Source organism: Danio rerio, chromosome 11 (assembly GCF_052040795.2).
Source record: "Danio rerio strain M-AB ecotype USA chromosome 11, GRCz13ab, whole genome shotgun sequence".
Classification (NCBI taxonomy): Eukaryota; Metazoa; Chordata; class Actinopteri; order Cypriniformes; family Danionidae; genus Danio; species Danio rerio.
In genome coordinates, this window is record NC_141031.1 from 42831146 (window position 1) to 42857500 (window position 26355).

The 26355-nt window shown below is 36.5% G+C and overlaps 1 protein-coding gene across 50 annotated transcripts in view; it reads left to right on the top strand.

Annotated features, from left to right (window-relative positions):
* Positions 1 to 26355, top strand: part of camta1b (calmodulin binding transcription activator 1b) — a 698990-nt gene that overhangs the window by 339579 nt on the left and 333056 nt on the right. For all 50 annotated transcript variants that reach the window (XM_087274121.1, XM_087274128.1, XM_087274115.1 and 47 more), the window contains one exon: positions 15596 to 15663. Coding sequence is in view for 29 of the 50 variants with exons in the window: in XM_087274108.1 (XP_087130234.1) it covers positions 15596 to 15663 (68 nt within the window). In the remaining 21 variants the exon portion in view is untranslated. The remainder of the gene's footprint in view (positions 1 to 15595; positions 15664 to 26355) is intronic.

Here is a 26355-nt window from a genome sequence, read left to right on the forward strand (position 1 = left end):
CCGCCTGAATTAGAAACTTAATATGAATTATGCAGAATACATTCAGAGATGTAAGATTTTACAAGCCTTGAATTAGCCATTTTAGTTACTTTGATACTGAGTATAATGTGGAGGTCTGTCTGTAGCATCTTTTTTTTTCCAAGAAGAAACAACTTATAATTTATTTATTTATTTTTTGCTGTTAAAATTAATTTATTTAAGTGAATTTGCACATTTTAATGCATTTGTTCATTTAATTTTTAATGTATATATTATATTTGGCTATATACACTGTAAAAAAATCTGTAATTTTACAGCTGTGGTGCCAAAAAAAAAACGTAAAATACGGCCGTTTAATTACAGAAATTTACCGTAAAATAACAGATATTAAATTAAAGAAATTTACCAGGAATTTTAATTTTTACGGAAATTTCGGTTATTTAACTGGGCGTATAAAAATGTCCTATGGTGTGACATGTGACAAATAGGCAGTAAAAATTACACTTATGTAATTTGAAGTGTGATCTTTGAGTAAATATAAGGTATTACCAACATTTTGGGGGGGTTTTTTTGGTACTTTTTACTGGATTTTACTGTAAAAATGTTCTATGGTGTGATATGGGACCAATAGGCAATAGAAATGCAATTTTTGAAGAAAAATGTATTATTTTTGTGTATTTTGAAGTGTGATGTTTGAGAAAATATAAGGAATTACCTACTTTTTTTGTACTTTTTACTCGACTTTACCGTAAAAAAAAGCCCTGTGGTGTGACATAGAAAAAATTAAGAAAAACAACTCTTGATAATATACACATCTATACACATATAGAGTGATTTATCTTCATTGTTGGGCATTATTGGTACATTGCATTAGCACACTACAGATTTCATAGCAAGCGGCTTTGATTTATACTTTTTTTGATGCAATTGCCATTTTTGCCTTGACTAATTCTAGACTGTTAGCCGCGGTCAAACAACAAAAGATTGAACTGAACTCCAGCAAGCCGGCTTGATCACTCCACTGAAGTGCTTCATCAAAGAACGACTGACACTTTAAATTAATAGCTGAAGTAATTGAAAACGATAGTCGTTACACCTTATTCACAATGCCAAATCCACACGTTTAGTGTTTGTATGAGTGTGTGTGAATGTGAGTATCCTGCGTAAAACATATGCTGGAATAGCTGGTGGTTCATTCTGTTGTGGTGACCTTTGAAATTAGAGACTAAGCCGAAAGAAAACAAATGAATGAATGAAGTGTGATGTTTGAGAAAATAAAAGGAATTACCAACTGTATAAACTTTTCACTGGACTGTAAATGTCCTAAGGTGTGACATGGGGCCAACAGGCGATAAAAATGCAATTTTTGAAGAAAAATGTGTTATTTGTATGTGGGACATTTTTAAGTGGGACATTTTGGGAAAATGTAAGGATTTAGCAACTTCATGAATTATTTCTGGGTTTTTTCTTGTACGTTTTACTGGACTGTACAAAATGTCCTATATTGTGACATGGGACCAATAGGCAATGAACATAATATTTGAAGAAAAATTTATTATTTTTGTGAAGTTTGAAGTGTGATGTTAGAAAAAAATATAAGTTTTTTTGCAACTTTTAAATTATTTTAGGGTTTTTTTTTTTTTTTACTTTTTACTGGACTGTACCGTAAAAATTGTCCCATGGGGTGACATGGGACCAATAGGCAATAAAAAAGCAATTTTTGAAGAAAAATGTATTATTTGTAATTATATTTAAGTGTGATGTTTGAGAAAATATAAGGATTTAGCAACTGTATTAAGTATTTCTGGGGGGTTTTTGTTAACTTTTTACTGGACTGTACCGTAATAAAATGTCCAATGGTGTAACATGGGACCAAAAGGCACTTAAAATGCATTTTTTGAAAAAAAAATTATTATTTGTATGTAGTTTGAAGTGTTCTGTTTGAGAAAATATAAGGAATTACCAACTTCATATATTATTTTACAGTTTTCTTTTTTTTTTTTTTGTTAACTTTTTACTGGACCGTACCGTTAAAAAAATGTCCTATGACCAATAGGCAATAAAAATGCAATGTTTGTAAAAAAAAAAATATTATTTTATGTAGTTTGAAGTGTTCTGTTTGAGAAAATATAAGGAATTACCAACTTCATGAATTATTATTTTTTTTTTTTGTACTTTACTGTAAAAAATTACCTATAATGTGACAGGAAAATTAAGAAAAACAACGCTTGATAATATAGACATCTATACACATATAGAGTGATTTATCTTCATTGTTGGGCATTATTGGTACATTGCATTAGCACACTACAGATCTCATAGCAAGCGGCTTTGATTTGTACTTTTTTGATGCAATTGCCATTTTTGCCTTGACTAATTCTAGACTGTTAGCCGCGGTCAAACAACAAAAGATTGAACTGAACTCCAGCAAGCCGGCTTGATCACTCCACTGAAGTGCTTCATCAAAGAACGACTGACACTTTAAATTAATAGCTGAAGTAATTGAAAACGATGGTCGTTACGCCTTTTTCACAATGCCAAATCCACACGTTTAGTGTTTGTATGAGTGTGTGTGAATGTGAGTATCCTGCGTAAAACATATGCTGGAATAGCTGGTGGTTCATTCTGTTGTGGTGACCTCTGAAATTAGAGACTAAGCCGAAAGAAAACAAATGAATGAATGAAGTGTGATGTTTGAGAAAATAAAAGGAATTACCAACTGTATAAACTTTTCACTGGACTGTAAATGTCCTAAGGTGTGACATGGGGCCAACAGGCGATAAAAATGCAATTTTTGAAGAAAAATGTGTTATTTGTATGTGTTCTTTTTAAGTGGGACATTTTGGGAAAATGTAAGGATTTAGCAACTTCGTGAATTATTTCTGGGTTTTTTATTGTACGTTTTACTGGACTGTACAAAATGTCCTATAGTGTGACATGGGACCAATAGGCAATAAACATAATATTTGAAGAAAAATTTATTATTTTTGTGAAGTTTGAAGTGTGATGTTAGAAAAATATAAGGTTTTTTGCAACTTTTAAATTATTTTAGGGTTTTTTTTTTTTTTTTGTACTTTTTACTGGACTGTACCGTAAAAATTGTCCCATGGGGTGACATGGGACCAATAGGCAATAAAAATGCAATTTTTGAAGAAAAATGTATTATTTGTAATTATATTTAAGTGTGATGTTTGAGAAAATATAAGGATTTAGCAACTGTATTAATTATTTCTGGGGGGTTTTTGTTAACTTTTTACTGGACTGTACCGTAATAAAATGTCCAATGGTGTAACATGGGACCACTGGGCATTTAAAATGCATTTTTTGAAGAAAAAAAATATTATTTGTATGTAGTTTGAAGTGTGATGTTTGAGAAAATATAAGGAATTACCAACTTCATATATTATTTTACATTTTTTTTTGTTTTTTTTTTACTTTTTACTGGACTGTACCGTAATAAAATGTCCAATGATGTGACATGGGACCAATAGGCAATAAAAATGGAATGTTTGTTGAAAAAAATTATTATTTTATGTAGTTTGAAGTGTTCTTTTTGAGAAAATATAAGGAATTACTAACTTCATGAATTATTTAAGTTTTTTTTTTTTTTTTGTACTTTACTGTAAAAAATGACCTATAATGTGACATAGGAAAAATTAAGAAAAACAACGCTTGATAATATGCACATCTATACACATATAGAGTGATTTATCTTCATTGTTGGGCATTATTGGTACATTGCATTAGCACACTACAGATCTCATAGCAAGCGGCTTTGATTTGTACTTTTTTTGATGCAATTGCCATTTTTGCCTTGACTAATTCTAGACTGTTAGCCGCGGTCAAACAACAAAAGATTGTACTGAACTCCAGCAAGCCGGCTTGATCACTCCACTGAAGTACTTCATCAAAGAACGACTGACACTTTAAATGAATAGCTGAAGTAATTGAAAACGATAGTCGTTACACCTTATTCACAATGCCAAATCCACACGTTTAGTTTTTTTTTTTTACCACATCTACTTTGCAACCTCGAACGCTTCCTTTAAATAAACCTGTCAGCGAGTCATATTGTTCACGACTTCTTCTCTTTCATTTTTGGGAACAACAGAGAGAGACGGATGGCAGGCCTGGCCTTTTGAAACAGGTAGCAGGATTTGCTCATGTCTTCCTTTGGTGGCGAATTGTTAGAAGTGTTTCAAAAGATCATTTTCACAGGAGGCCGATTTGCATTTCATAAAGTTTAGCAACAAGCATTTGTGATGAGAGAGAGAGAGAGGGAGAGAGAGGCAGCCATTGTCTGGAAGGCGGAAGACTCTTCAGTTCGTCTGGATTCCCTTTTTTTTTTTCTCACACGCTTCTCTTGACTCCCGTTTACCCCCTACTATAGTTTAAAGAGCGCTTTGAGGAGTTTTAGATTTGTCGGCTTCTGAGTGGCAAACTTGGAGGCTCTCATTGGCAGTCAGAGTGAGGCATCGGCGCCGCCCTTCAGGTTAACTGCGGGTTAGGGAAAGAGCCGCCTGGAGCAGCTTCGCTAGAAAACCAGCGATTGGCCCTCGGGGTTTATAGAAAGGCGGAGGGAGGGGGAACGGTGAAACGAGGGAACGGGGAAGGGATGTTCTCGGCAGAACGCTCAAGCCCCGAGGCCTTCATCTTCATTTCAATGCAAAACGACTTTGTCATATAATCTCTTTGGTGACTACGGCTCTGAGTTAGGAGCACGGAACAGAGGAATAATAAGGCAATGAGAGCAAAGAGAAGGGGAGGAGTGCTGGGAAAGTGTAAGGAGTGCACAAAAAAAGCAAGCTTACCGGGAAATAAAAGGGGGAAACTAGGGTGAGAAGGGACGGTTAAGACTAGCAAGCCACTGAGAATTGATTCCTGAGTAAACAGAATTTGACAAAGGCCCGAGTCCCCTATGGGCTGTATTTGTCTTGATGCTTGTTTGCTAAATTACAACGGGTCATTGTTTTTCGTTCGGTCAATCAACGGCAGTGCCAGGACACTCCCAGGGTCCCAGCGTAGCAAACAATCGGGAGGTATAAAATGGAGGCCTGACCCAGTGGTAAACCGGATAACAATGGAGTTTGTGTTGCAGTCACATAAGACGATAGAAGGCTTTATGAAAACTATTATGGCTGTTGTTCTGTGAGTTTTTGAGAGATAAAACTGACAGATATTCCAATGGACAACCCAAATCTCATAGCTGGAGAGTTCCTCATTCACTCTGACACTGAAAATGCTTTGTAATATTCATATATTAATTCATTAAATAAGCGTTACGGTGGCTCAGTGGTTAGACTGGGTCAGTTGGCATTTCTGTGTGGAGTTTGCATGTTCTCCTCTAGTTTGTGTGAGTTTCCTCCGGGTGCTCCAGTTTCCCCAACAGTCTAAACACATGCGCTGTAGGTGAATTGAATAAACTAAATTGGCCGTGGTGTTTTCCCAGTACTTGCGGCTGGAAGGCATCCACTGCGTAAAACAGGAATGCTGGAATAGTTGGCGGTTCATTCCGCTGTGGTGATCCCTGATTAATAAGGGACTAGGCCAAAGGAAAATTAACGAATGAATGAATTTATTAAATAATATAAAGTAATTTTATAAGACTTCATTTTGTTGACGGTATAGTTTTATTAACTGTGAATGAATCAAGAGACATTAAGAAAGTTGCCATGACAGCACAGTTGTGCTATTGAAAGCAGCAGGAACAAGTATAGTAGGTGACACTTTAATATGGCCATTACCGCCGCACCATGTACCGCCGCCGCTCTAAATGAGTAAGAACGTGTTTTTTTTTGGGTATGACTACAGTTTGCGATGTATACATATGTTTGCATATGTATACTTTTACATGACCACAATATTGAGCTATTTTGACCTTTGAACGTTGATTGCAGATCTCTGAAGTAAAAAGGTTTCATAGGGATTTTTTGTTTTGTTTTGCTTTGTTTTGCTAAAAATTACGGTCTTTTACGGTCCTATAATTTTCAGCAGCTAAAAAATTGGTAGATCCCAAATCCTTACTTTCCCCCAGTATGTTCACCCCTATAATGAATATACAAAGCGTAAGACGGGCATAGAAACACAGTTTGATGAGTCAGTTGAAGCCACGTGGAATGTTTTTGTGTTAAGGGAGTGTTTCTCATAGCTTCTCAGGAATCTTGTTGCCTATGGAGGATGTGGGAGCTCTCAGATTGCATCTTAAATATTCCAGTTTCAAAGGTGTGATTCAGGGGATTGAAATTAAATGAGGGTAAGCAATTAATAACATAATTGTCTTTTTTTTATACCCCAACCCTTTCATTTGCAATTGAACTGAACTAAACTGAACTTCATGTCTGAAATCTGGACTTTACTAGAACTATGTTAAGCTGCTTTGACACAATCTACTTTGTAAAAAGCGCTTTATAAATAAACATGAATTGAATTGTTCTTTTCATTGCAAATTCAGTTCTAAAATCAAAATAGCTTCAATTGTAATGTAGTATTGAAACTGAAATTTAAAAGCTCTCCCTGACCAATTCACAACCCTAGTATAGACACTCGTGTTTAGGAACACATCCGCTTCCCTCTTGGCTCTTCAATGCAGTACTCATTTCTCCTCTGTTAGGCCCATCCCTTCCCTCTTTGCCTTCAATAATGAGGGCAGCAGGGTTAAATTGGCACTGCACAAGTTGGCATCTCTAAATTGAAACCAAGAGAGAACATTGCCAGTTGTGTTCCCATACACTTTCCTGGGCCTTCTGCCTGTTCCCAGAGCCGAGCCAAGGGAGCATATGGCCGCATGTAGATACACAGTGAATCTTTCGCGTGACTGTCATCCGGACACTCTAGCCTCCGCTCTGTTCTGAAGAGCGTCCTGATGCGTCTGCCACTTGTTACCCCAATCCCATCTCTTTAGCCACATTCGCCTTTATATAACCGTCAAGGAGCTGTTAACATATGGGTAGTTGACAAATAGGCAGTAAAAATGCTTTTGTTTTCTGCACATTTTTTAAAGGAAAATGGGTTATTATGTAGTTTGAAGTGTGAAGTTTGAGAAAATATATGGAATCACCACTAATTATTGTACGTTTTACTGGATTGTACCGTGAAAATTTCCTATGACGTTGCAAAAACTTATACACTGTAAAAAAAAAAATCTGTAATTTTATGATTTATTTCCGGCAGAAAACCTGTAAAATAACGGCAGTTAAATTACAGAAATATATCGTAAAATAACGGATATTAAATTACAGAAATTTACTTTAATTTAAATTTCTGGGTAATTTATGTAATTTAATATCCGTTATTTTACGATAAATTTCTGTAATTTAACTGCCGTTATTTGACGTTTTTTTTTCCCGGCACCTTAGCTGCAGGAAATAAACCGTAAAATTACAGATTTTTTTATAGCTTGAGAGCGATTTATCTTCATTGTTGGAGACTTATCTTCATATAGTAGGGGTCAAATGACTTTAAGTTTTTCGGAGTTGATTTTTATGTTTTGAAAATCGAGTCGACGTCGACTAGTCGCTGACGACATCATCAATAAAAACACAAGATGCAAATATATAGCAAAATGTCACAATCAGTGATTTATTTGCAGGACAAATATATTCACATGCTGTTTGACAGCTCATAATAGGTAGCAAAAACAATGCAACATAACAAAATGAGTGCAAAACAAAAGCATTGTCAACAATTTCATTTTGACAATAACGCAACTTTAGCACAGGCTAATATTAGTGCTAAATAAATGCAGTCAGGGGATGATATTTACAAGTTATGATGTTTACCACTATGCAGCTACATGTTTAACTGTTTCTGAGCATCTCACGGTTCATTCACAAAACATGTAAGTGTCTAAAAGATCACAGAGGACAACAGCTAATCACATTACTTTTCCAGTGTTGAGTAAACGCAATTGGTTAGCATCTGTGCTAGGATATTTGCATGGAGCGATCTACAGCAAGTGGCTGACACCAGTTTGACGATTTAAAGTTCACCAGAATCATTGACGCTGAAATTAGTCAATTACATTTAAATACATTTCAATAATGTGAGGGCAGTTTCATTCAGCAAACCACTTTAGTGTGTGAAACTGCCATGTAGTTCAGGTTAAAAACCACCTGATCTGCACAGAGCGACTAGTCAACGTCAACCAAAAAGCATCACGGCAGAGCATTGAAGTTTTTATTTTTCTAATTTTTCTAATTTTATAGTTTATTACAGTTTTTCTCAGTCGCTTTGGTGCATTTCTCACAACACTATTTACATTTGCACAACAGTTAATGCATTTCTCAAAACAATTAGTCATTTGTGCACATCCTAGTTGCAGTTTCTCATTCCTTTCAACAAATTGCAAATGCTTTCGGACAGGAATCAATTGCTTTCATACAACTCTCTGCTGTTTATAACATTATCACTTGCTTACGTCATGTCAGTCAAAATTAACTAAACTTGTAAATGCTGAATAGTCATTCCATATAAAACTAACAGTCCTCATTTCATTACTTGAGTCATTACATACAAAAATGTTGAACTTGATGTCAAAATCGGTCAAGCAAACTTTATTAAAAAAAATTTAAATCTTTATTTTCCTGAAAATGTCTTTAAAATTGAACAATTGGATGAATGATTTACAGACCTGTGTGTGTTGCAGGTTCAGGTCTAATATGTTCTGCAATATTGTTTACAGTTGTGCACAGCTTTACACAAAGGAAATTTATGTTTGTTGTAAATAAGGGTGTGTTTATTCTTTTGCACAATGCTGTGAGTAAATTAGGATTGTAAAGAGCAAATGTAAAAATGTGAAACATACATATTCAGTATCTTGTTCTCAGATACCTCACTAAATCCATTGATGTCCAACTTTACTATAGTTTTCAAATGGCTGTGCAAATAGTATATAGTTTTGTCTTGATCATTTTCAGAAAGTGCCACCAAAATCTGACTTTTTTTGCATTGAAAAAATGTCCAGAGTAAACTGTCATAATGAAAACATGACAAAGCCATTTGACTATCTTGTTCATAAAAAATGGTGTCAGGACTTTTCATTTTGATGACCCTGACACTTTGATTGACATAGATACTTGCTTTTTAGGAATGAACTATCCATTTTGAGCATGTGACGCACTTTTGCAGGTTATCAGCTAGGTTTTGCAGTTTGTACTAATTGTTTTGAGAAATGCATTAACTGTTGGGCAGAAATGCACTGGTGTTGTGAGAAACGCACCAAAGTGACTGAGAAAAACTGTAGTAAAAAATTCTGGGACAGAAACTTCACTTTATGGGCTTCACAGGGGGCTTCAGTCACATGATCTTAAATGGGATTCTTTAAGTAATCAGAGTTTTTTGGTTTAAAATTAGCGCATAGTGTTTTCAGTGACAAGATGTATCAGGTTCTTGTGTGTTATAGAAATATATGTATGAACAAAATGTTGTCATTTACTAAAAGAGTCACAGTAAGGCCTGAGATATTAGTTGATGATTCAATGGTTATCTTTTTGTGAAGTTTATTTATAAACAAATTTCAAGAGGATTACGTGCTTATGATTGTTCACAGCTGTTCCAACTTTAGCTTATGACTAATTATCCTATCAGACGATCCTTAACTTGCTATAAATAACCAGACTTTTCTCATCTCAACATCTTCGTCTTGAAGACCCCCCCCCCTCCTCCCCACCCAACCCTTTCCCTCCTTTCAAATGGGCGACACGGTGGCCAGTGATTAGCGATGTTGCCTCACAGCAAGAATGCCCTTCCAAACCAGGCGACATTTCTGTGTGGAGTTTTGCTCGTTCTCCTCGTCCTCGCGTGGGTTTTCCCCGGTTTCCTCCCACAGTTCAAAAACAAGCACCCTAAACATTTAAGCCAACATATTTTAGCCAAGCTCTGAGTACACCTTATCAGTATCCATATCTGACACCTAGCTACAATGAGCAGGAGGAGTCATCGAGATCTACCTGAGCTCAAACTCTCCTCTCGCCCTGCAACGGGAGGGAGCCTAGGACTCGAGGTTCTTGTAAGATCAAGGCTCTCTCCCGGGACAGATAGCCAAACAAGCTTTATTATCAGTCATCAGCTGAGGGTGAACTCTTGAATATTTATAAAAACTGAAATGTATTGAATTATGCTTGAGATCATTGGATTTATTATTTATTTTTTTGTAAATGTGTGTTTTTCTCAAAGGCAAATAAATGTTTAACCATATACTACATTTTTAATGATGACAATACTAAATTTTGTCATTTTTGTCATGTCTGACTGAAAATAAAACATCCCGTCGACAGCCTATATATGTGATGTACGTTGTCCTAATATTGGTGAAGCATTCATTCTCCTCACGCTTTGCTCAAATGAGCACACTGGTGCATAAAATGAGATCGCTCTTCAACTGATCTGAAAATTCAGGCACAAGTAACTCATGCGCACGTGAATGTTGTCAAAACCCTTGTGCGATACTGTTGCTGTTATCTATCTATCTATCTATCTATCTATCTATCTATCTATCTATTCATCTATATCTATCTCTCTGTCTGTCTGTCTGTCTGTCTGTCGGTCTGTCTGTCTGTCTGTCCGTCTGTCCGTCCGCATTGCTTCTCACTGCTTAATGCCACTTGCTCCCATTGAAAATGACCCCCCCCCCCTTTTTTTAAAAAACTCCAAATTACTAAATATGTTGGAGCTGTTTTACAGTTTTTCTCAGTCACTTTGGTGCGTTTCTCACAACACCAGTGCATTTCTGCACAACTGTTAATGCATCTCTCAAAACAATTAGTACAAACTGCAAAACCTAGCTGATAACATGCAAAAGCGCGTCACTTGCTCAAAATGGTTAGTTCATTCCTCAAAAGCAAGTATTCATGTCAATCTAAGTGTCAGTATCATCAAAATGAAAAGTCCTGACACCATTGTTTATGAACAAGATCGTCAAATGGCTTTGTCATGTTTTCATTAAGACACTTTACTCTGGACATTTTTTCAATGCAAAAAAATCTGATGTTGGTGACACTTCCTGAAAATGCTAAAGACAGAACTTTATACTATTTGCACAGCCAATTGAAAACTGCAGTAAAGTTGGACATCACTGCATGTAGTGAGGTATCTGAGTACAAGACACTGAATATGTATGTTTCACATGTTTACTGCATTTGCTTGTTGCAATTCTAATTTATTCACAGCATTGTGCAAAAGAATAAACACACCCTTATTAACAACAAGCATAAGCTTTCTTTGGGTAAAGATAGGCACAATTGTAAACAATATTGCAGAACATATTGGAACTGAACCTACAACACAGGTCTGTAAATCAGAAGACATTTTCAGAAAAATAAAGATTTATATATATATATATATATATATATATATATATATATATATATATATATATATATATATATATATATATATATATATATATATTTGCTAGACAGATTTTGACAAGTAGTTCAACATTTGTGTAATTACTAGTTTAGTTGTGCATTTACTAGTTTAGTTAATTTTGACTGACATGACATAAGCAAATGATAATGTTATAAATAGCAGAGAGTTGTATGAAAACAATTGATGCATGTCCTAAAGCATCTGCAATTTGTTGGAAGGAATGAGAAACTGCTACTAGGATGTGTGCAACCCCGCCGGTCCTACGCCACCCAACCCGCTCCGAGCTGGTATCGATCCGGCGACCATCCGCATGGGAGTCAGGTGCTCTACCAAGGAGGCTAAAGACCATGGCCTCTAGCGTCTGTCGCTAGAGCACCTTTAGAGGTCAGAGGAGTGAGGTTTACCTGCACAGCACACACTAGCTGGCCTCCGTTACACTCACCCCCCTAAACCTCACTCCCATCTGGGTCACGGCACCAATGCAACCCTGCCGGTCCTACGCCACTCAACCCGCTCCGAGCTGGTATCGAACCGGCAACCTTCCGCATGGGAGTCAGGTGCTCTACCAAGGAGACCATGGCCTCTAGCGTCTGTCACTAGAGCACCTTTAGAGCTCAAAGGAGTGAGGTTTACCTGCACAGCACACACTAGCTGGCCCCCGTTACATGTGCACAAATGACCAATTGTTTTGAGAAATGCATTAACTGTTGTGCAAATGTAAATAGTGTTGTGAGAAATGCACCAAAGTGACTGAGAAAAACTGTATTGTAAATAAACAGTTAAATGGTCAGTAATATATTGTATTATTATTATTATTTACAAAAGAAAAAAATTTATACATTGACAGCAAATATATTAGCAAACAGTTCAGCTCATTAAAATAGCTATTATAATGAATTGAATCAAGCTATCAAATCTCAATAGCCATTTCTTCACTGTATAACTTACACATTCTGATTAGCCCCAACCGTCTTTGGGTGATGAGCAAATCGTACTAAATTGTACAAATTAGATCATACGAATTTATACGAATTAGCAACTAAATCAAAAAGTTACGAATTCCCGTGAGATTGCGTATTTGGTGTCATGGCTTTGCAATCAAACAATGTCATTATAGTAGAAGTCAATGGGGCAAAAACAGTCACCAACATAACTAAAGGGTAGTCAATTTGAAGACTACACAAGGGTTAAGCGCTTTGCTGGTGGTTGCACAACGATACGATGCAGGAGTTGATAGTGGATATGGCTTTGCAGACTGGAGATGTGATTCTCCTCTTGGCTCTGTGTGATCTGGCTCCTGACAGCTACTCAGCGGGGAGTCTGAACACTTTACCAATGCCCCGGAGCGACGGATGAACGATGGTCATCGCCGGGTCATCTAGACACATCCGTGACTTTAGTATCTGGGCCTGGAGATGGACGGGTTGCTCATACTAATGCTTTTCACAAGACCACACTGTGGGACAACACACTCGCTAGCTTTATATGATGGTGTTTTGTGCTGGTTAAATCGGGTATTCTGGGGTTTATAAGGACTGTGGAGGGAAGCTGGTCAATTTTACAATGCCCGAGAGAGACAGAGAAGGCTTGTGGATACATTTGATTGTAGCACTTTTAATAGATCTGAGGACATCTAAGCTGTTTTTCTTGTAGCTAATCAGCCTTGGGTCAGGCTTTAGATTCTGCTCAGTATATCTGTGTTTGTTCTGTTGTTTTATCATTGTATGAATGCTGTCATCATGTTGGAGTTTTTACTCAGCTATGAATCTATCTTTCATTATATAGTTCTATTCATCCATTCATTGTTATTTTGTTCTATGCATCCATTTATCCATCCATCTATCGATATATTGTTCTTTTCATTTATCCATTTTTTCATTCATTCATTCATTCATTCATTCATTCATTCATTCCCTCGTTCGTTCGTTTGTTCGTTCGTTCTTTCGTTCTTTCGTTCATTCATTCATTCATTCATTCATGCACTCATTCACTCATTCATCCATACATCCATTTATTATATCGTTCCATCCATTCATTCCTTCTTATATTGTTATTTCCATCCATAAATTGTTGTTCTATTAATCCATTTATCCATTATGTTGTTCTGTCAATCCATCTATTCATCCATCCATCCTATCATTATGTTATTCTTTTGATCAATCCATTGGTGCATCGTATTTGTTCTATCCATCCATACACTCATCCATCCATCTATTGTTCTATAGTTATATCTACCTATCCATCCATCCTATTTGTTCTATCCTACATTTTTTCAGTCCATCCATTGTTATATTGTTCTTTCCATCCATCCATCCATCCATCCATCCATCCATCCATCCATCCATCTGTTATATAGATAATTTCATCCTTCCATTATTAAATAGTTCTAACTGTCATTACATCATTCTATTCATTCATCTATCCATTCTTTATTTTATTGTTCTTTTCATCCATCCATCCATCCATCCATCCATCCAGTGTTACGCATTAAATAGTTCTGTCATTATATTGTTTTATCCATCCATCCATCCATCCATCCATCCATCCATCCATCCATCCATCCATCCATCCATCCATCCATCCATCCATCCATCCATCTATCCATCAAGTGTTATGCATTATATAGTTCTGTCAATTTCTCCTTCTATCCATCTCCATCCATCCATCCATCATCCATCCATCCACCCATCCATCAATCTCTCCAGTGTATGCATTATATGGTTCTATCTATCATTTTATAGTTCCATCCATTTATCCATCCATCCATCCATCCATCCATCCATCCATCCATCCATCCAGTGTTATGCATTATATAGTTCTGTCATTATCTCCTTCTATCTATCCATTCATCTATCCATCCATCATTTATCCATCCATCCATCCATCATCCATTCATCCATCCATCATCCATTCATCCATCCATCCATTCATCCATCCATCCATCCATCATCCATCCATTCATCCATCATCCATCCATTCATCTATCCATCCATCCATCCATCCATCATCCATCCATTCATCCATCATCCATCCATTCATCTATCCATCCATCCATCCATCCATCCATCTATCCATCTGTCCATAAATCCATCCATCCATCCATCCATCCACCCATCAATCTCTCCAGTGTATGCATTATATGGTTCTATCTATCATTTTATAGTTCCATCCATCCATGCATCCATTTATCCATCCATCCATCCATCCATCCATCCATCCATCCATCCATCCATCCATCCATCCATCCATCCATCCATCTATCCATCCATCTGTCCATAAATCCATCCATCCATCCATCTATCCACCCATCAATCTCTCCAGTGTATGCATTATATGGTTCTATCTATCATTTTATAGTTCCATCCATCCATCCATCCATCTATCCATCCATCTGTCCATAAATCCATCCATCCATCCATCTATCCACCCATCAATCTCTCCAGTGTATGCATTATATGGTTCTATCTATCATTTTATAGTTCCATCCATCCATGCATCCATTTATCCATCCATCCATCCATCCATCTATCCATCCATCTGTCCATAAATCCATCCATCCATCCATCTATCCACCCATCAATCTCTCCAGTGTATGCATTATATGGTTCTATCAATCATTTTATAGTTCCATCCATCCATGCATCCATTTATCCATCCATCCATCAATCCATACATCCATCCATCCATCCATCCATCCATCCAGTGTTATGCATTACTTTGTTTTATATATCATTTTCTAGTTCCATCCATCCATCTATACATCCATCCAGTGTTATACATTTTGTTTTATCTATCATTTTATAGTTCCATCCATTCATCCATCCATCCATCCATCCATCCAATGTTATGCATTATTTATTCTATATATCATTTTATAGTTTCATCCATCCATCCATCCATCCTATTATCCATCCATCCATCCATCCATCCATCCATCCATCCATCCATCCATCCACCCATCCATCCATCCATATGTCTGTCTGTCTGTCTGCCTGTCTGTCTGTTATTTTTATTCATAGTTCATTCATGCTAAATTCTGTGATAGTATCTTGGATGGGCTATAGGGAACAAAGGGATCTTCCCAGTAACTAAAATTTCCATTTTCATAGAAATACAGCTGATTACGACGAGTTTCTCTGGTGTCATTTTGGAAAGCTTACTTTACAGTTTAATCAAACTAGTTTAGAGGCTCAAATGAAGCAGTGATTATAGCCCAATTCTGAACGCTTCTTCATCTGATCTGTTGCAGGAAATCGCGGCCTACCTGATAACATTTGAGAAGCATGAAGAGTGGCTGACGACGTCCCCCAAAACCAGGTAAGAAGACACGCGGGCTGATGTTTCCTCATTCGGAGAGCACAAAGAGTTACCTGAAAGGCTGAGAGGGTACGCCTGGCAGTTCCTGCACATTTCGTGGGCATGTGCAGACAGATAATGGAATATTAATGACTATTTATAATGCAAGATGTGGCCAGGTCTATTAGCTTAATGCCGTCTTTGCTCACCAATGCCATTAACGTGGGTGGTAATGCGGTGAGATCGTAGAACATCGCCCTACGGTGATAAGGGCTCAGCACGAAATTTACAGTGTTACTTGATTTACAGCAGCAGCCGATAATGAAAAAGCTTTTTACTTTTAATGCCAGTTTCTATATCTATCCTGAGAGATAACAGCTGTGATATGATGATGAATGCAAATTAAGATAATAGGAGGTTATATATGAAAGCGCGCGTCAAGAGCGACAGAAAGGCAGGCCGATTAATTCTCAACTTTGACGTTATAAATGTTTTGAGTGCCGTGTGTTTCTATAGAAGGCCGTGCAATTAAATGTGACATAAGGAACTCCAATGGTACCTAAAAAGAACCGTTTTGCATTGCTTATCTGCAGCGCTCCAGAAAGATACGTTTGGATTTATTCATAAACAGAAAACTGGAAAGGCCAAGGTCTTTATTTGTGAGGCAAATCGAGAGGAAGGCGAAGAAATCACCATGGGGTTTTGAGTTCAAGAACTGTTTACATGGACAGAGGTTACCTGGCCGGCATGTGGACCTGTCATTCATGAACATGTACACACACACACACACACACACACACACACACACACACACACGTATTTGTAAATATACCAATTTGAAGAGGCTTTATTGAGCACACAAGCGCTGGAGTGTTTCTGAAATGAGCCTTGTTTTCTTGTGTAACCGTATTTAGTGATTCAGCTCTGACATCAGAATACCAAATGACTCATATGATTTGTTTGTGTGTGTGTGTGTTTAAACTGGGGCACACAGACACGCACACACTGCCCCCAAAATATATTTTAGGAGTTAAGCTGCACATGAAAATGCATTGGGTGTCACTGCACTGAATTACAAAACACGATGGAGCGTCATTTATTTAAAAAGCTTGCTTCAGAAGCAGATCACAGATTTGTTGTTGTTGTTGTTGTTTTAGTTGTAACACTATTTGTAAACACAATTTATTATGTATATTAGCAGCATTACATTTACACAGTTGTGTTGTTTTTTGTTTTGTTTTGTTTTGATTAAAATTTTTGCTGTTTTGTTTTATTTTATTTTTTGCTGTTGTTGTTGTTTTTGTTTTGTTTTTTTGTTTTGTTTTGTTGTTTATTATTTATTTTTGTAGTTTTTTGTTGTTATTTATTTATTTATTTTTAATATATTTATTTTGTTTTTTGTTTAGTTTTTTTGTTGTTGTTCATTTAGTTTTTTGTTTTGTTGTTTTTTATTTATTGTTTTAGTTTTTGTTGGTTTTTTATTTTGTTTTGTCTTTTTGTTTTGTTGGTTTTTTATTATTTTTGTTTTATTTTTGTTTTTTGTTTTTTTGTTTTTTTGTTGTTGTTTTTTTAGTTTATTTTTGTTATTTTTATTTTTATTTATTTTTGTTGTTTTGTTTTGTTTTGTTTATTTTATTTTTTGTTTTTGTTGTTTTGTTTAGTTTTGTTTTTGTTTTGTTTTGTTTTTGTTTACATCGACATAGTTTAATAAATTAGATGTGTTATACTCGAATACTACACTTATTTTTTATTTACTATAAAAAAAAGAAAACATTGATGTTGGTAAGATTTGTTTTTAAATGTTTTTGAAAGCAGTCATAATGCTGAATATATTCAATTAAAATTACACTGTAAAAAAAAATCTGTCATTTTACTTTTTTCCAGCAGCTGGGGTAGAAAAAGTAATTAACAAAAAGTAAATTACAGAAATTTAATTAAATTTAAATTTCCGGTAAATTTCTGTAATTCACTGTCTTTTATTTTACGATCAATTTCTGTAAGTTAGTGGCTGTTATTTTACGGGCTTTTCCGGCACCCTAGCTGCCAGACAAAAAAAAAAAGAAGTAAAATAACGGATTTTTTTTACAGTGTACAGTAAACATAAGCTCAATATTAGTATTTGTTAGAATATTAGTACCATTAGTTTAGTATTGTATACAGTTTTGTGTTGTATTATACAGCATTTTACATGCATTTTATTTCTTTGATGCAAAACTGAATTTTGTGTCTTAATGTCACATGACCCTTTGTAAATTATTCTAGTATTAGTATTAATAATATTTATTATTATCATAAATAATTGATAAAATGCATAATAATAAATAATAATAATAATAATAATAATAATAATAATAATAATAATAATAATAATCACGCAGTTGCTACAGGTTTGTCTGCAGCACATCCATGACTGTGGCCATTTGAGTACAGTGAACTCATTGTCATGTTTAAGAAACCAGTCTGAGATGATTTGTGCTTTATATATTTGCGCTGACAGAATTTGCACCCTGTGTGGTCTTCTGCTGCTGTAGCCCATCCGCCTCAAGGTTGGATGTGTTGTGTTTTCAGAGATGCTCTTCTGCAGACCTCGATGTAGTGAGCGGTTATTTGAGTTACTGTTTTTATCAGCTGAAACCAGTCTGGCCAATCTCCTCTAACCTCTGGCATCAACAAGGCATTTACACCCACACAACTGCCGCTCACTGGATATTTTCTCTGTAAACCCTAGAGATGGCTGTTCGTGAAAATCCCAGTAAATCAGCAGCTTCTAAAATTCTTAGACGGGCACTAGCAACCATGCCACATTCAAAGTCACTTAAATCACCTTTCTTCCCCATTCTGATGCTCGATTTGATCGTCTTGACCATGTCTACATGTCTAAATGCATTGAGTTCCTGCCATGTGATTGGCTGATTAGAAATTTGCGTTAACAAGCAGTTGGACAGGTGTACCTAATAAAGTGGCGGTGAGTGTATTTGAATGCATGTTTAATAATGCCACTGCTGTGTACATTTTTGACCCCAAAATTTAAGCAGTAATGTTTCTTTAAAAAAAAGTTTGATTTGCTTTCAGAGATAATCTGCGTGTTTCCATTATATGGGTCACATGAGAAAAGTGCATCCAAATAAGAGCTTAACGATGAAGCGTTAATGATATGATCACAGTGTGTGACAGCACCAGGACTCACAGCAGCAGGGAAGAGACTGCCGGGCAACTGTCCTCCACACACTCACACACACACACACACACACACACACACACACACACACACACACACACACACACACATAAACACAAGCATTCATGCCGAGTCTCTCACACAAAGACGAACATGTAAACACAAGCACAAGTCTTTTACACGCACACATACATGCACACAGATGCACGCACACACACAAACACACACACACAGCCTCTCGCCGCCTCCGGCCTGCCTTTACATAATGGCACTGATTTCAGTCTGCAATTTGCCATGGCTGTTTAGTGCAGCGAGTGCTTTCCTTGCTCTTAATGAAGCCTGTGTGACTCCAGGCTGTCTTCAGGGGTCACAACCAGTGTGAGTTCACACTGCAAGCCTCAACAGAAGCGCCCGAACGCTAACTCACACACATATTCATCTCCTAATATAATTAAAGCCATGAAAGCAGTGTGATGATTGTGTCGCCGTATTAATTTGAAGTTAAAAGAGCGCTCGCGTCTCAGCGGTGACTCTTTATGAAACGCAGGGTTGGCTAATCCACTCTGTAATATCTCATATCAGGACATACAGTTGTTTTAAAGAGCTTATACACTGTAAACAAATGCAGGGTTCTGATTGAGTTAACTTACCAAATTTAAGTGAATTGAACTTAAAATAATTAAGTTGTCCCCCAAAATCTTAAGAATTAAACACATTTTTTTGAGTCTAGGACTTTTAAAGGGCATACACAGTTGAAAGCAGAAGTTTACATACACTGTATAAAAATGCACATAACCATATAAAGAAAGTCAGATGTTAATGTGACTAAACTTTCTCCTTAATATTAGTCAGGATTATCAAATGTGTTTCTGTTATGCTTACAGTTTTTCTTGTTTGCTTTGATGCAGCCGTCAACTGAAACTCCACCTTTTCAAAACAGTTAACACACAGGCCTAAACACCAGCACTCATGGTCAAAATGACACATTTTGCTTGCAAAATGCACATTCCGTGTCAAAACATTTAAAATATGCAACAAAAGCTAGTTTTACCTTCAAACAACACAACTTGCAAACAAGTATATGGTCTCTTTTAATTAATCATTACACAATGGACAACAAATTACAAAATGCAGAAGTCAGTGCAGCACCATTGCTTGTCATTGTAGCCTATTGCCAATGCCATTTGTTGTCTTTCTATTTGGGCTGTAAAATTAGCTTTTTTGCAAAGAATTGAATCCAGAATAAGAAATGCTTTGATTAAATTTATATTGAAGTCATGAAAATTTTCAAACTGTGGCTAAAAACTGAAATACAGTAAAAACAGACAAAAGTAATAAAATACTGTAAATATTAAAGAAAACACATTTAAACCAATTTACAGTCAAATCTATTGGGAGTATAGGACATAGCCACTATTGACCTCCTCCTTCCATGCTGGCACAAAACAACACATAGCTTCCATCGTTTATATAAGGTTTGCAGACTGATTGCTAATTGAAGATTTGTGTGAAGGAGTGTCAAACTGCTGCTTCAGTGAATTCAAACTGATATTGGTAGTGTCTAATAGTTAGGAATAGATGGTTTCTGTTTGGTTACCATAGCTAAAACAATGGAGTTTGGACTGCTTGAATGACATCCGTGTTAACTGTTTTGAAAAATGGTGGGGAAAATGTGTCAACCCAATGAGAAAGGGTTTACACATTTGCAAGACCTGTCTTCTGCTCTGCTGGGATAGTGAAAATGAAAATGAAGTAGAACCTAGTTTATTTAACCAGGTCAAAGCAAACAAGAAAAACTGTAAATACAGAATAAGAAATGCTTTGATTAAACTTATATTGAATTCATGACATTTTTTAAACTGTGGCTGAAAACTGAAATACAGTAAAAAAAAAAAAAAGAAATTAAAATTAAAATAGAAAAAAAGAAAAAAGTAGCAGAAAGAAGCAGAAAAAAGTAATAAAATACTGTAAATATTAGAGAAAACACATGTAAACCAATATACAGTCAAATCTATTAGGAGTGTAGCGCATAGCCAGTACTGACCTCCTCCATCCATGCTGGCACAGAACAACACAGACCTTCCACCGTTTTTAATGTTTGCAGACTGATTGCTAAGTGAAGATTTGTGTGAAGGACTGTCAAATTGGTGCTTCTATGAATTCATACTGATCTTGGTGGTTTCTAATGGTTAGGAATAGATGGTTTCTGTTTAGTCACTATAGCCAAAACAATGGAGTTTGGACTGCTTGAATGACATCCGTGTTCACTGTTTTGAAAAATGGTGAGGAAAATGTGTCAACCCAATGAGAAAGGGTTTACACATTTGCAAGACCGGTCCTCTGCTCTGCTGGGATAGTAATAATGAAAATGAAGTGGAACCTAGTTTCTTTAACCAGGTCAAAGTGAACAAGAAAAACTGTAATAGCAGAATAATGAGGGAGATATTTTTTGAGAAATTGTTATAATTTTTCTTGAAAGTCAAGTTTACATACAAAAAGATTAGTATGCCTCTGAAAAAGCTCAGATGATGGTGTCAAGGTTTTGGAAGTTTCTTGACAACATTTGAGTTAATTGGAGGCACAACTGTAGAATAGTATTTAGGGAAAACCTCAAACACACTGCTTCCTTGTGTGACAACATGGGAAAATTAACAAGCCAGAATAAAAAAAAAAAGCCAGATTACAATTTGCTGAATTACACTGGGAAAAAGTATAATATTTGGAGACATGTCCTGTGGTCTGATGGAACTAAGATTGAACTGTTTGGCCATAATGGCCAGTGTTTCATTTGGAGGACAAAGGGGAAAGCTTACAAGCCTAGGAACACCATCCCAACTGTGAAGTATGGGGGCGGCAGCATCATGTTGTGGGGCTGTTTTGCTGCAGGAGGGACTGGTCCACTTCACAGCATAGATGGCATCATGAAGACAGAACATTATGTAGAAATACTGAAGCAACATCTTAAGACATCAGCCTGGAAATTAAAACTTGGCCACAAATGGGTCTTTCAAACAGACCATGACCCTAAGCATACTGCCAAATTAGTTAAAATGTGCTTTAAGGACAACAGAGTGAATGTTTTGGAGTGGCCATCACAAAGCCCTGAGCTCAATCTTATAGAAAATTTGTGGGCAGAGTTGAAAAAGCTTGTGCGAGCAAGACAGCCAACAAAACTGACTCAGTTACACCAATTCTGTCAGGAGGAATAGGCCAAAATTCCTTCAGACTATTGTAAGTAGCTTGTGGAAGGATACTCAAAACATTTGACCAAAGTTATACAGTTTAAAAGCAAAGTTAAAAAAAAAATACTAAGGAAATGTGTGTAAACTTTTGACTGTCTTGAAATTAATAAAAAATTATCTTAGCAGTATTATTCTCATTATTCTGGCATTTAGCAAATGTAAATCATTTAGGTTATCCTAACCGACCTAAAATGGTAAACGTTTAGTATGATTTACCATCAGACTTTTTTTTTAATTGTTATGTTCTTTTTTTAGAGTGTATGTAAAACTTCCAGCCTGATCTCACGAGAAAAACATAAGTATTTTACGTTCTGTCAGTTTAGTGGCTAATTCAATTCCGAAGTTCAGTCGTGCAAAATTGTACAATTTTAAATAGGAGGCGTGGCACCTAACCCCACCCCTAAACCCAACCGTCATTGGGGGATGAGCAAATCGTACTAAATTGAATGAATTAGAACGTACGAATTTATACGAATCAGCCACTAAATCAAAAAGTTACGAATTGCCGTAAGATTGTATAACAGTCTCTGGCATCATCTGGTAATTATGGAGCCATTTTGACAGGAGCAGTGATGTTTATGACGCGTCTAAGCATTTATATCTCAAGATTCATTTTATTTGTCTTACAAATGCTACAAACAAAACACGGTCAAAAAACTGTTTCCCCGCTACTCCTGAAATTTGCTGAAACAATCTTCCCTCCATTAAACAGAAATTGGAGAAAAAAATTAACAGGGGTGCTAATAATTCAGGGGGCCTAATAAATCTGACTTCAACTATATATATATATATATATATATATATATATATATATATATATATATATATATATATATATATATATATGAAGTAACTAGTAACTATTTACTATTCTATTAAGTAATTTTTTCATCAACTTTTGTACTCTTACTCAAGTATACTTTAAGATTATTACTTTAACTTTTTTTTTAAAAGCTCACAAGTACTTGTACTTTTACTTGAGTATAGATTTTGGATCCTCTACCCATCTCTGTTTATCAGTGGGATTTTTGTGCTTTCTTTCAATCTCCTATAGTCCGCAATTCATTCGCTCCCAGACTCCTTCAGTCTCTCTCTCTCTCTCTCTAAAGAACACCACATAAAGGGCCTTCGCCCATCAAAAACAATGGCGTCTGTGGAATACCAATGCATGCCCGCTGCCGTTTTGTCAAAGTTTAATTTGGCTGATCTGCTTTGTGTCATGTGTCTCTCCTCCGCAAGGGGAGTGAATCTGAGGTCGTAATTAAACACCACACGCTCATTCATGTGCAAATGCACCCTGGGCTCTTTGAAACAGAAACCGATGGAAGAAAAGAGCGAGGAGAAAAAAAAACTGATAACAAACACCGCCAAGGAAAAGGAGAAAGTGTCCGCTCGTCTCCTGGAGTACATCTGTCCTGCTCGACTTGTACTGGACTTTGTAGGCCAGCGAACCGTGGAGACCCATCTGCACTGCGCTGAATTTTAAACGCGACTCGAATAGGAACCGAATGCACGTTAAGTCTCGTAGTGGTTCTAAAAGGTGCGCAGTTGAGTAATAGAAGAACTAATCAACCGTATCAGTTGATCATCAGAGTTTGACAAACATGAAAGTCAAAGTTAATTGATCCATAGCAGACGTTTGATTGGACGGAAGGACACACACAAACAGCAAACACTTACTGGCCACTTTATTAGGTACACTTGTTCAACTGCAAGCGCACATTTCTAATCAGCCAATCACATGGCAGGAACTCAATGCATTTAGGCATGTAGACATGGTCAAGACGATCCGCTGCAGTTCAAACCGAGCATCAAAACGGGGAAGAAAGATGATTTAAGTGACTTCGAACGTGGTTGTTGGTGCCAGACTGGCTGGTCTGAGTATTTCAGAAACTTCTGATCTACTGGGATTTTCACGCACAACCAACTCTAGGGTTTAAAGAAAATATCCAATGAGCGGAAGTTCTGTGGGCGCTGATGCCTTGTTGATGTCAGAGGAGACTGGGCAGACTGGTTTGAGCTGATAGAAAAGAGAGTAATTCAAATCGCAGCATTTGCATCATTTGGATAGTAGCGTCAGAATTTGCCATTAACAAGAGATTCTGCTGCAGATTTGCCGGCTGCACATCCATGATGTGAATCTCCCATTCCACCACATACCGAAAGGTGCTCAATTGGATTGAGATCTGGTGACTGTGGAGGCCATTTGAGTACAGTGAGCCCATTGTCACGTTCAAGAAACCAGTCTGAGATGATTGGCGCTTTATGACATGGCATGTTATCCTGCTGGAAGTAGCCATCAGAAGATGGGTACACTGTGGTCGTAAAGGAATGGACATGGTCAGCAACAGCAGTCAGGTAGGCTGTGGCATTGACATGATGCTCAATTGGTACGATTGGCCCCAAAGTGTGCCAAGAAAATATCCCCCACACCATTACACCACCACCAACCTGAACCTTTGCAGCCTTGGATCCATATTTTCATGTTGTTGATGCCAAATTCTGACCCTACCATCTGAATGTCGCAGCAGAAATCAAGACTCATCAGACCAGGCACTGTTTTTCCAATCTTCTGTTGTCCAATTCTTTATGAAAGCTGAGATCATACAGTGTGACATGGGAGCCATGTTCATGCAGTCTGACATGGTACAATCATTTAGGATTATAAAAAAAATCGCACAGTGTGAGCCGGCCTTAAGCTTTTGACTGGTCCACCTACGATAAAATACATATAAATAAATAAATAAATAAATAAATAAATAAATAAATAAATAAATAAATAAATAAATAAATAAATGAATGAATGAATGAATGAATGAATGAATAAATAAATTCACTTTAAGCTAAATACTAGTATCTTGAAAAATATCTAGTATTATGTACTGTCATCATGGCAAAGATAAATTAGTTATTAGTTATTAAAACTATTATGTTTAAAAATGTATTGAAAAAAAATTCTCTCCGTTAAACAGAAATTTGGGATAAAAGTATGCAGAAGGTCTAATAATTGTGACTTGGACTGTATATATTGTGAGTCAGCATGTGTTTTATCTGACTTTCAGCCAGGAGAGAGATGGAGAGAGAGATTGATCCGTGCTCTCTCTGTGATGTACACACCAACTGGCAGCCCCAGACACAAACAGAATATATTCAATACACCGACACACTGTACTCGACTGTGATGATGGTCTAAAAGACTGCTTTACACTTCATCTTCGGCTTTGTTTTTTTTATCACACGTGTCCGCTGGTGCAAAGTCAGACGAGCTGAGCGGCCGTTTTCAATTCGTTCTCTATGGGAGCCGAGCAGCGGGGGATTGTGGGATTGACAGCGGCGCCGAGAAAGCTGGGGGATTTTGAACTCAATGCAAACAAGAGGGCGAAAAACAGACTGCAGATTGTTGTTGGGATGCGAAGTGTGTTTCTTTTGATACGTATTGCTATGCATGTTGATTTCATATGCACTCTTTCATTGTGACTGGATTTAAGAAAGTGTGTTCAGTTGACAACACGAGCACATTTTGAGTTTTTGAAAGTAGCGTTAGTCTTTCCAGTTAGAAACATGGTTATGTGTTAATTAATTATAGAAATTATACAAATAAGCTCATTTTTCATCCCACCTACAGTTAGACAGTGTAGTTTTTTCCATTTTTGAGTCTATTCAGCTGTTTTTAGGTTCTAGCGGAAACACTTTTAGCTTAGCTTAGCATAGATCATTGAATCAGATTAGACCATTAGCATCTCACTAAAATGGCCAAAGAGTTTTGGTAATTTTCATATTTAAAGCTTTACTCTTTTAAAATTACATCATTTAATAAGACCAACGGAAATTAAAAGTTGGTGTTGCCTTGGTAAATATGGCTAGGAGCTATACTATAAACAATACACATAATATAATTACGCCTGCTGCAGCCATGGTACAGCAGCAAAGTTCCTGGATTATTACGCTGGAATAGGAGTATATTTCAGAACCATATCAGCCTCGAAAATATCAACTTTTAATTTTCCTTCTGTCTTTTTTTCAGTTTGGTCATTTTTGAGACGCTATTACGATTCAATGATCTATGCTAAGCAAAGCTAAAAGTGCTAAAATTAGCCTATTTAAAAAAAAAAATCTATCAATTTAAATTAACTGACATAGAAAAAGCTCTAAGTTACTTCATTTCAAAATGTGACAATTTAAATTTGTTGCATTTTCATTGTTGCCACAATAGTTGTTTCTCACAATTATCTGTTTTTGTTTGCTTCCAACAATTTACTGTACCTTTACATTTATACATTTAGCAGACAGCGA